The following is a 13,187-nucleotide window of genomic DNA, read 5'->3' on the forward strand; positions in this document are numbered from 1 at the left end:
AGTAACAAAATAGGAGACTAACACCCAGGAGTGGCCGAGATTAGTACCAGGAGGTTTACTCCATGGCTTGGAGGCCAGCCACACATGCTAGGGGAAAAGGGAGTTCAGATAGAGAAGGGAACACCAAATAAAGGGTGTTGGGAGGATCCTCCCAGGATGGGAGAAGAATGCTTAAAGTAGACTATAGATTGAACATGATTGCCACTCAATGCCTCTTTTGCAAACCACAACACCCAAAAAGAGAGAGAGAAAGAAATGGAATGCCCTGTTACAGAGGCAGGGTGGGATGGGGGGGATGTGCAGTGGGAGGGATACTGGGATCAGTGTTGTGGAAAATGGGCACTGGTGGAGGGATAGGTATTTGATCATTGTATAATTGAAACCCAAGCACAAAAATTTGGAAGTCTACAACTGTACCTCATGGTGCTTCAATAATAAAAATTAAAAAATAGGTTCTATCAATGACAGGAAAGACAGGATTATTACCATAATGGAATAAAATCCAAATTAAAAATGCAATGCGTTTTAGACCTCAGAGTTGAAAACATACCTATGTAAGTGAAAATAGAAATATTATAGTAAATACTTTTAATTTCTTTATTTTCTTAGGTTAATATAATACAGCAATCAATCATCACAAATCGACTTTTTAAAACCTTTTTTCTGATATGGTCTGAATAAATACTTTGCATGTCACATAAATTATAAATTATAGATGAACTAAATAACTGCTTTTAAAGCAATCAGTTTTCTCTTCTTGGGCATTCAGGTTTCTGATCATTGTATAATCGAAACCCAAGCACAAAAAATTGTAAATTTACAACTGTACCTCATGGTGTTTCACTAATAAAAAATAAAAAAGAAAAAAAGAAAAAAAAGAATGTCATTGAAATTTTGATGAGGATTTGCATTAAATCTATATAATACTCTTGAAAAAAAGCAATCAGTTTTTCAGTTCTTGCTCAAAGATTTTGAAAAAATGTTGCATTAAAATCTAAAGATGGATATTTCTCAGGGAAAGAAAAATGGATGATTAAGTTATGTATATTTTGGTTTGGGCTGGAGCAATAGCACAGCGGGTAGTCTATTTGGCTTGCGTGCGGCCGACCCGGGTTCGATTCCTCCATTCCTCTCCGATAGCCCAGCAAGCTACCGAGAGTATCCCGCCCGCATGGCAGAGCCTGGCAAGCTCCCCATGGCATACTCGATATGCCAAAAACAGTAAAAACAAGTTACTGGTGCCTGCTCAAGCAAATCGATGAACAACGGGAGGACATTACAGTGCTACAGTATTTTCTGATAATCATATTTGCCTTTCCTCTAAGTTTTCTTGGAGTGTGTAATATGAAACTTTTTGTGTGCCTGCTAAGGGTACAAGCTGGACGAAAGAGGGAAACTGAGGACATTGGTGGAGGGAAGCTTAAAGCATTCATGGGACTGGTGTTAAAACATTATATGCATGAAACAACTATATTATTCATAACTTTGTAAATCACAGTGTTTTAATAAGCATAAGTTTTTTAAAATGCCTGGGCCCAGATGATTTTATTAGCAAGTTCTTCAAAAAAAATTAAAGAAGACTTATTTCCAATCCTTCTCTGTTTTTTTCCAGAAATACAAAAAGACAGGGATATTCTCAGGCTGTTTCTATGAAGCAAATATTGCCCTGATGCCAAATGCACAGTGAGCTATCACTAAAAAAGAAAAATATAAGCCTATACTCCTGATGAACACAGATGCAAAGATCCTCTACACAATAGTAGCAAAACGAATCCAACAATATGTCAAAAAGATACACATCATGATCAAGTAGGATTTATCCCAGGGATGCAACAATAGTTTAATTGATAGCCATACCTCTAATACACAAGACAAGGCTTCCCACCCTCACTGTTATTCAACATAATACATGAATTCCTTGCATAGTCATTGGACAAGAAATAGATATTAAGGGGATCTATATTGGAAAAGAAGTCAAATTATCACAAATTGTACTTTGGAAACCCTAAAGATACTACCAAGAATTTCCTTGAAATGATTAACCAGTACAGTCTATTGGCAGAATACAAAAGTAATACACAGAAATTTGTGGCATTTCCATAGGCAACAATTAATTATGAGAGATAAATACAAAAATAATCCTATACAAAGTCGTAACTAAATAAAGATCAAGTTCCTGGGAATAAGCTGAACAGAGGATGTAAAAGACAAACTGTCACTATTATAAAATAAAAGACACAGGAAATAAAACACATACCCTGCTTATGAAATAGAAGATCAATACTGTAAAAAAATAACACAGAATATTACACAGTTTCAATGCTGTCCCTATAAAATACCGGTCATTTTTTTTTTGAGACAGAGACCAAGCACTATTGAAATTTAAATAGAGCTATTGATTCCTGGAATAGCCAAGAAATTGTAGGAAAAAATTGGAGGCTTCTATTTTCTGAACTTTAAATTATAGTATAAATCTATAATAGTAAAGACAGTGCAGTACTGAGAAAAAAGACAGACCCTCAGACAAATGGAATAAAATTAAGAGCCCAGAGACAAGATTCTCAGATGCATAGACAAATCTTCACAACAAAGGAACAAAATGTATGATATGGAAAAAAGAAATTCTCTTCCAAAAAGCGTGCTGAGATCATCACTTAATATAAGGGAAATCCAAATTAAGATAACATCTCAAATTAGTGAGAAAGGCACTTATCAAAAATACTGGGAACAATATGTTGGTGTGGATGTGTTGAAAAGGGACTCTAATCCACCGCTTGTGGGAATGTTGCCTGATTCAATCTTTATTGAAAACAGTATGGAGATATCAAAGTTAACTAAGAATTGAGCTGTCATATGACCCAGAAAATCCACTCTGGCTATCTACTCCCAGAACATGAAAACATCTATTTAAAGACGTATGCTTATCATTATTCAATACAGCACTGAGTACAGTGGCTAAGATATAGAATCAATTTAGGTATCCCATGAGAGATAAGTGCATCATGAAGGTGTAGTATATATACGCAGTACAATACTACACAGATGTAAAGGACAATGAAGTCATGCAATTTGCTGCAATTTATGGTTGTAACTGGAAGATATGCTAAAAGTAGTAAGCCAGAAGAAAGATAAATACGGGCTGATATTAATAAATGTGGTATATAGAATAATTAGAGAGGGAATGCAATGTTGAAAAGGGGGGATTTCTAGGTCACCTCTGGCCCCAAGATATAAGAAGGAGAAGGAAAGAAATCAAGGGAGAAGGGAGAAGAAGAGCTAGGCAGGAAACAATGGGTAGCAGGAGTAAAGGGGATCTGAGTACATTGGTGACGTATAGTTAAATATCCAAACCATAGAGTCAAGAACACTGAAAATAAGAGATCCAAACTTCAACAACCAAATTTAAAATGTGCCTGTCAAGGAGGCAGACTGGATATACTTGAGGAGAAGAGAGCCTTCGGACCCTGGTGGAGGGACAAAGACACTTGTGGTGGGACTGATGCTGGAACATAGTATGCCTAAAATCCAACCATGAATACTTTTGTAAATCATGGTGCTTTCATAGAAGTTTTTGAAAAAAAATTTAAAATGTCCTGAGAAAATTCACCAGTCACATGTGAAAAATAAACTGGGACCCATATCTCACACCACGCACATAAGTCAATTCAAAATGGATTAAAGATCTCAGTATCAGTAAAACAGCAGAACCCTTTATGGCAATGAATCTATAGGCATCTTCAATGACTGTTATTGGTCTAGAAAATAGAAGCAATGATAAACAAGTGGGACTACATCAAATTAAGAAGTTTCTGCATCCACAATAAATGATTAAGTATAATAAAAAAACATTCCACAGACTGGGAGAAAATATATATAAAACACTGGTAATACTTAACAAGTTAAGATACTGACCACATCAAAAATGGGGAAGAGATAAATACTCCATTGAAGAAGACATAAAAGATGACCAATAGATATATGAGATAATGCTCTCTGTCACTTTTTATCACAGAAAAGCAAATCAAGCAATGACATATAACCTCACAGGTGTGAAACTAGCACATATATAAAAGAAGAAATACAACTAGTGCTGGCCTGGATGTGGTGGAGAAGGTACTCTCATCCACTACTGGTAAGAATGCTAACTAGTTCAGCCTCTTTGGAAAACAGTATGGATGACACATCTCAGAAACTAAGAACTGATCTCCCATATGACCCAGCAAGTCCACTACTCAGCATCTACCCAAGGGTTCAAAAAAGATATTTACACTACTTTTTTTTATTGCAGCATTACTTACAATAGCCCAAATCGGTAACAACTCAAGTGTTCAAGAAAAAAATTCTTGAATAAAGAAACTTGCATAGAGATCCAGTGGAATACTAGTCAGCTGTAAGAAAAGATGAGATCATACAAACTGCTATATATGGATTGAAATAGAGGGTATAATTCTGAGTGAATCGTCAGAAAGAGAGAGGCAGATATAGAATATGTGGGATTTAAACATATAGTAAGGAAATAACAGAGGTCAAAGGCAACATAACCTGAAAGCTGGTCTATAGAGTTAAGCTTACTGGTGCCCTTCCCTCAGAGAAACACTGAAAAATAAGCAGAAACATTCAGAACTTGATTCGTCATAAATCTAGAAAAAGCTAGGTAAGCTTTATAGGAATGAAGAAAATGCTGTGTCAAGAGAGATGGAACTTAAAAATTAGTATTAAATTAAAAAAATTTAAAAAACAATTCAATTAAGGAGTGCTTATTTTTAAGTACTTGCCCTTGCAGAGGATAACCTATATTCCTAAAGTGAGACCCCAGTCTCACTTCCAGAGGAAGCAGAGAAGTTCATATTCACAAATTTCTGGGTAGGTCTGTTCTAGCTTATCTACACATTATGGGAAGGAATGACACAAGATTCTTGTCTTTGTTTCACCTCACATGTAACTAATCCAGGTTGAAATAGCAGTCGGTATTACTAGAAAACATCAGGAGATAAGGAATAACCTGTAGGCACCTGGGGAAGATTACAGTTGAGAAAAGCTGCTTAAGGCTAGGGGAAGACAAGATAGAAAGAAATTTTGTAGGAAAATGAGTTCATTTTAAAGTATCCTAATAAAGAGAACTGGTCTTCAATAGGAAGCTTGCCACTGGGGCGGGGGAGTCAGGGATAAGTTAGGGAAGAGAACATTAGGGCAATGGAGGAGGGGAAACTGCCTGCCACTGAGGCAGGGTGGGTGGTGGGAGGGAAACAGGACTTTGGTGGAGGGTAGTGGGCATTGATGAAGGGATTGGAGTTGAAACAATATAAACCTGAAACTCAATAATAAATATCTTTGTAATTTTGTAATTCATGGTGATTCCATTTTATTTTTAAAAAGCAAAAGACAGTTTCCTATTTAAGGCTAGAGAGATAATACAGCCAATAGGGCACTTGCTTTGCCCATGGCTGACCTGGGTTGAATCCCAGAAACCCATTTGGTCCCCCTCACTCCCATCAGGAGTAATTCCTCGGTGCAGAACCAGGAATAACCCCTGGGCATCACCGTGTGTGGCTCCAAAACAAAAGTATCCCAGCATCCTGGGGACCCAGACACATTGTATTGTGGCGTTCCAGAGCAGTATATATATTCAGAAAAAAAAATCTAGAATCTTAAGCTTTCACTGGGTTAATTACATTCTCTATGGGTTACTTCCAGTGCAAGCCCAGAAGACCCCCAAGCACAGATCCACCTATAAAGATTGAAAATGGTAAAGAGGATTTACAGTGTTCATATTTAAGTTCCAAAAAGAATTCTGGCAGAGTAGCAACTGAGTAAAAGGTAAGGAACAGAAAATCAATGATCACACATAACAACAGAAAAAGTATCTCTGAAAAAAAGTAAAAATTCTCTTGACAAATTAATGGATATTAAACATTTGAAAATCCTTCAAACACTAAGGAGGAAGAGAATATAACTGTCACAGTTACCATATTATAATATGGGAATCCGAGAATTTTGACAAGAAATATAGAGCATAGAAATAGGAAAGTATTGGGGTGGTGATATCTTTATTTTTCTTTTGTTTTGAAGAGCGAAGTATTGGGGTGGGAATATCTTTATTTTTCTTTTGTTTGGGGGCCATACCTGGAATTTCTCATGGCTTGCTTCTTCTGTGCTCAGGTATGACTCCTGACTGAGCTCTGGGGACCATGTGCAGTGTCAGGGACCAAATAGGGGTCAGTCATGTGCAAGATAAGCAACTTACCTCCTTTACTATCTTTGTGGCCTTTGTTTTGTCTGCTTTAAAAAGATATTTTCACAGTGTATAGAGCTCTAGGTTTAAAATTGTTTTCTTTCTATTGTCTATAAAAGCTGCACTCTATATGTCACTGTTACTGTCCTCCCATTGCTCATCAATTTGCTCAAGTGGGACCAGTAACATCTCCATGTGAGACTTGTTACTGTGTTTGGCATATCGAATACATCACATGTAGTTTGCCAGGTTTTGCCGTGCGGGCGAGTTACTGTCATTAGCTTGCCGGGTTCTCTGAGAGGGGCGGAGGAATTGAATCTGGGTTGGTGGGGTTGGCTGTGCATAAGACAAATGCCCTACTGCTGTGCTATTGCTCCAGCCCATAGCTCTATATAAAAACTAACATATTGTTATATTTCTTATTCACCTGTAAGAAATAACTGCTTTTCTATTTTACTTCTTTTGTGATTACTTTTCTTAACTTTTTCTTCTTTCAAATGAGAGAAAGAATCCGGAGTTCCGACATCCGTCGACGATCAAGAATCAGGGACGCTGTCTCATTTGCCAAGGTGTCAAAAATCAGATGGGCTGGTCACGTAATGAGATTTAAAGATGACCGCTGGACTAGAGCTGTTACCGACTGGATTCCACGGGATGTCAAAAGACCGCGTGGCCGCCCACCTACCAGATGGTCAGACTTCTTCGTCAAGATCATGAACGATCGGTTTGAGGCTCTTCATGTTCCCAGAGCGAACAGATGCCATTGGGCTACACTAGCACGCGACAGGGACAAATGGAGACGTTACTGGCGCCCGCTCGAGCAAATCGACGACTAACGGGAAGTTAAGTGATTAAGTGACTGTTTTTCTTCAATATATGTGTGCTTATATATTTAATAATCTTGTGTCTCCTTATTCTCTTACTTCAAGAGAGAAGTGCATTATGATTGTAAATGTGGTAGTTATTCCTTTTAAGTCCACCAGGTTACTTAACATTTTTTGGGGATCACACTAGGGTCTTTTCAGGGCTATTCCTACTTCTCTGCTCAAGGATCATTCCAGGTAGTCTTGAGGGAATATATGGGTTGCTGGGGATTGAACCCGGGTTATTTGTGTTCAAGATAAGCACCTTACACTCTATACTCTCTTTCCAGCCCACTTACACTTTAACTTATGATATCAAATATATTTGTGTATATATAGTTATTGTATTTTTGATAGAATGCTGCTTTTATCAACATATACTGTTGCCTTTATCTTTACTTAGTTTTTGTCTTAAAATATATTTTATTTGATACTAATACAGGTAGGCTATCTTTCTATTCTTTTAGTATGGCAAGTATAGTTTTCTTTTCTTTTCTTTTCTTTCCTTTTCTTTTCTTTTTTTTTGCTTTTTGGGTCACACCCAGCAATGCACAGGGCTTACTACTGGCTCTGCACTCAGAGTGTACTCCTGGCGATGCTAGGGAGACCATATAGGATGCTGGGAACAGAACCTGGGTTGGCCACGTGCAAGGCAAACACCCTACCCACTGTACTATCGCTCCAGCCCCCATTTTTCATTTTTAACCTTATAAATAAAACAATGCTTAAGGATATGTCTTTATGTGTAACAACTAAAATTTTATAACAAAGACGTGAAAAATTAACATTTATGTTTAATAAAAACCGTTGCTCTCTTTTTGGTTTATGGGCTACACCCAGCTGTGCTCAGCTTACTCCTAGCTCTGTGCTTAGGGATCACTCCTGGTGTGCATAGAGCACTATAGGGGTTGCCAGGGATTGAACCCAGCTCAGCCACATGCATAGCAAATGCTCTACCCACTGTACTATAGTGCTCATCCCAAATTTTGGCTATATTTGGAATTAAGTCATACTATTTTGATTTTGTTGTTTTATGTTTTTTATTTGGGCTCACATATGGCAATGCTTAGAGACTATTCCTGATTATGTGTTCAGGGTTCACTGTCTGAAGTGTTTGAGGGACCATGTGGTATGGTGGAGTGAACCCAGTGCTTCTACATGCAAAGCTCACACTCAAGCCCTTTGAAATCTTTTTATCTGGCTCCTGTGTTTTCTCTTAACATACTTTTCTTTGCTTTTTTCCTGGTTTATTCTGTCCTGATATCCTTTTCATAATTTCTCCCTTTTTTCCTGTGCTTATCTGAGAGTTATACTTTCCACACTCATTCTTTCCATACATCTTAAAGTTTTAACTTTCATGCTTCTATAATTTTACTTTTACTTTTTAATTTAATTTAATTTGGGAGTGCACTCTCAAGCAGTGACGGGGCCCTGGAACTCTTCATAGTGACTATCTGCCAACTGGGGCATGGGGTTGAATCTTAGGGCCCAGGATGCATTGTTGCTTAGGCCTTGCAATGCAATACTGAGGACCACCAGTTGTGGGTGAGGGGTCTCCTGGGTCATACCAGGTGTAGTTTTGGAGTCTTCAGGGCCATACCAAGGACTAGTTGTGACCATGTAGTGTTGGGAATTGAACCTGGGTGGGTCACATGCCCTAAACTCTGTACTATTTCCCAGTCTCCTTCATTTTCATGTTTAAAAGTAAAGACTAAATAATTTATCAACTATTTTTAGCAAAATACCATGATCTTAGGATTTTTAAATTCTCATCTTCCTATTTTCTTCAAATTTTAGCTTTACTTTATTTTAAATTTCATGCAATTATTACTAGTATTATATATTCAGGGCCACACTTGGCACTGATGGGGTCTACTATTAGCTCTGTGCTCAGGGGTTGCTTCTGCTAGTGATTGGGGGACCACATACCGCAGATAAGAATAAGCACCTTAAATCCTATACTCTCTTTAGTTCATTTTAATTTTGTGTTTTTTTGACCACCTTCTTTGCTTACTATTTCTTCTTGCATGCTACTTCCTTTAGATTTTACTTCCCTTCATTCAGAATTCTACAGTAACTAATTCACCAAGACTTATAAAGAACAGTCTCTAAATAAGTAAAGATATACTTGTTTAACCATCACTCTTTTTTTTAAACATCCCAAGCAATGTTCAAGAGACTCCAAGGGGCACTCACAGCACAACTAATTCAGGCTGTGTAGGCCTGATAGTTGAACGCCAAGTCCTCTGAATGTAGTGCTGTTCAGATTACAGGTTCTGAGAGACCCTTGGGGCTACCCCAGTGATCCTTTATAGATTTTCAGTGTTACTTTGGGGGTGAGACAGCATGTGGTAACAGGGACTGAACTTGGGGCCCAGCACATGTGAATTCTGTGCTGTCGCCCACTGAGCTAATCTCTCTGGCCTATAACCCTCATTATTTAGTTTGTTTAGTTAGATACATAATTGTATGTTTGAAAACATTTCCTTCCAACATTTTGCCATTATTACATGCACAACTGCCAGTCTGCATGTGCAGAAAGGTTGAAAAATATTGGTCTAAGGCATATTGCTGTAAAAGATCTTCCAGTCGTTAAGGAGTTGTAGTTAATATTAATATATATGAGTATATATATTTATGTGGATATTATGAAGAAACAAAAATAGTCATGTAGTTACAGCAACTTGGATGAAATTGGTTATCATACTAAGGAAAATAAACCAGAGATAGAAGTATACATATTTAATGATCTTACTCATCTGTGACATAGAGACAAATAAATCAAGGGTATGACAATATCAATCAATAATAACTCCTAGACACTGGATTACATATCTAAATGCCAAGTTCAGAGTATATTTTCTTCTGTAAAAATACACCAAATATTTATCTTCATTTCTTTATGCTTTTGCCCATGTTATATATAGCTATCTTTTTCAAACTGATATTTTCCTGACCTAGAGTTACTATTCATTTTTTTATAACCCATAATTTAAACATTATTTCTGACTGCTCTAGTATTTCTAGATCTGGGGGTAAAAACTATGTATTATACCTATCCACTTGCATTGCCTCTCAGAGTAGTGTTACATTTACATGTGGAGTTTGTAATTAAAAGGCTTTTAATATAGTTAATATGTTTACAATGCTGTTGACATGTATGCTCTTGATATACAAAGTTATCTCACTTTACTACCACCAAAGTGCCCAAGACTCCCCACCCATTCCCACCCATTGACACATTTTAATTTCTTAAACCATGCATTCCTTTTCTGTAGACATTTCCCATGGCATACCAAATGCTCAGGATTGTAAGAAGTTTCCTTTTATGCAGTTTCACACTTATCACTGTCAACTCTATCAAAATCTTAGGGATTTTTTTTGGAAAAAAAAACCAGACCAGATAGTTTTAATTCCATAGCTCAGTATCCTCACATTTTAGCCATCTGAACTGTTACCACACTTTCGTGCTTCCTGGACATATAGTCTTAGGATCTTCATTTCTTTTGATTTGATTTTTCCTACTCATTGCCTAAGGAATACAAGGAAGCTTCTTGATACTTTCTGTGCCGATGGGTATACTTTTTTGACCCTTTATAACCGTCCAACTTTAAATTAGTTCTACCAGTGTCATTTAGAACCTCCCTTATATATGGTTATTATATATCAATCATAATAGCACAGCGGGTAGGGCGTCTGCCTTGCACGCAGCCAACATGGCCGACCCGAGTTCGATTCCTCCATCCCTCTCTGAGAGCCCGGCAAGCTACCGAGAGTATTCGATATGCCAGACACAGTAACAACAAAGTCTCCAATGGAGACATTACTGGGCCCGCTCGAGCAAATCGACGATCAACGGGAGGGCCTTTACTTTTTACTTTTAATAATTTAGGTCTCTATCTAGTTCAGAAATGCCCATGAGAAGTTTGCCTTTGGTTTTACCTGGGGATTTTTCTTTCTTGTTATGAGCTTGGTTACGTATTTAAGCTATAACTTTTCCCTACATTTTCTGATTTTATTTTTGTGGGATTGGGGGATACTGCCATGGGTTTTCAATTTCTTAGATTGACTAAAAGCTAATCCTTATGCAAAAATTAGGCAAGTGGCAAGAAACATACAGTGTTTAATAGTCTAGTCCAAATAAAAGTCTAGTCTAAACCGTTATGAGATCTGGTTTAAGCCAAACAACTTTAAGGATGCCTGTCACAACTAAGTTGAAATCACTTTAGAAATAAACCCAGTATTCAATATGTCAATCCTTTAGTAAAGGAACAACAACTAATAACTACTACAACTACAATTACATTTTAATATAAAATAAAGTAAAATTAAGCTATCATAATTATTCTAAAGTAGCACATTTGAAGGTATGTACTATTCAGGATTTTATACACATATGTAAAATGTAAGTCTGTTTATATTTACTTTAATTGTGGGACGATACCAAATTGTTCTAACATTAAAACCAGTACCCCCATTTTATTTAGGCACTATGATTTACAATACTCTTAATAATAGAGCTTCAGGTTCACAATGGTCCAACATCACAACTACCACGTATCAGTGTCCCTTCACCAGCGTCCAAGAGATAAAGCACTTTGACAAGGACTTAAGTGAGAATAAATAAAACCAGAAAGAAAACAACTATACATATATTGAAAGTACTTATGTTATGCTAATAAAAGCAAAATGTAGGATCAAATAAAACAGAATTCTGTATATATTTGTTTCATAAATATGATAAAATATTATTAATAAAAAAAACTTACATGTGTAGCGACTTGGTTGGCTACAATTATTTCCTCTTGCTCCCATAGAAATTTCTGGTTGAGGTACAGGATTCCTATAATAATGTTGAAAAATAGCCATCAGTTATAAAGAAACTTGAATGTAAAAGAAATAGTTGCTGCCATTCAGAACTTATTCCAAACCAAGCAATTTATATAATATAGAGGTTTAGTTTCATGTGTTGATAAGAAAAATATTTTAAAATTATTAATAAATATCCAATATAACAAATAAAACACTGTTGTCAGTTCAGTGAAATATACTTTCAAGTAGTCAGCTATATTCAATATTAACAAAAGAGGAATATATTTTCATTGTCTATAATAGGACTTTAAAAATTAGTTTAAATGGCTATTTTTATGTTTGCTTGATTCAAATATTCTGAAAAACAACCTGGCCTAACTTTACAACTTAATTTAAAAATTTTCTATAAGACTCAAGCTATTTCAAACCTTCATGCCTAGAACAAACCTATGCCACTTTTCCTTTTCTTTGGTTAATTCTTATTTATTGTTCAAAGTTCATGTCAGGTATTATTTTCTATTAAAATTCATACTTGATCTATATCCAGTAATCACTTCTCCCTGTATAGGCTATCATAGTTGCATGAATAAACACCTATCATTGCATTTATCAGACTATATTGAAAGTACAGGTTATCTATGTCTCTCCCACAGATTCTACCATGAACCCTACTGCCCATTATTTATTTTTATATATTCATATAATAGCTGTTTACTGAACCGAAATAAATGGATAAAGGAAAAACATCTTATTTTGAAGTTTAGAATCTTATTTTTACACAAATTTTTAATAAAATATTTTGTCTTTTAAAGATAGTTCTATATTATGGGTTTTTAGTATATTTCTAAAAATATAAAGCAAACCTGAAATGTATCATGGTAGAATATCGTAGCATATTGCTTATTTTATCAGTGAATTTATTGTATCTTATACACAATAGCATTCATTTCACTAGTGAGTTGTTGATAAACAAAAAAGTAGTTTTCATGGATGAAAATACATTTATTTATCTATAAAGAGTCTTAAAATGAAAACATATTTTTTGGTTTGGCTACACCTTGATGCTCAGGGCTTATTCATGGTTCTCTACTAGGGACTATATATAGTGTCAGGGATCAAACTAGGTTCAGTGATTTTCTGGGCAAACATTAATTCCTGTACTATTTATCAAGCTCCATATAAAGATATATTTAAAAATTGTACTTTCAACTTTTTTCTATCCTAGAAAATATTTTTAGAAATAAGAGAACTTAAAATAACTAGGAGAAATATCTATGTAA

The 13,187-nt window shown here is 36.0% G+C and overlaps 1 protein-coding gene across 1 annotated transcript in view; it reads right to left on the minus strand.

Moving 5' to 3' along the window:
- RADX (RPA1 related single stranded DNA binding protein, X-linked) overlaps window positions 1–13,187 on the minus strand; it is a 75,971-nt gene that overhangs the window by 25,504 nt on the left and 37,280 nt on the right. The window contains exon 11 of the mRNA XM_056125690.1: window positions 11,865–11,938. Coding sequence (XP_055981665.1) covers window positions 11,865–11,938 — 74 coding nt within the window. The remainder of the gene's footprint in view (window positions 1–11,864; window positions 11,939–13,187) is intronic.

The sequence above is a fragment of the Sorex fumeus genome, unplaced genomic scaffold, assembly GCF_029834395.1.
Source record: "Sorex fumeus unplaced genomic scaffold, SorFum_2.1 ptg000058l, whole genome shotgun sequence".
Taxonomy (NCBI): domain Eukaryota; kingdom Metazoa; phylum Chordata; class Mammalia; order Eulipotyphla; family Soricidae; genus Sorex; species Sorex fumeus.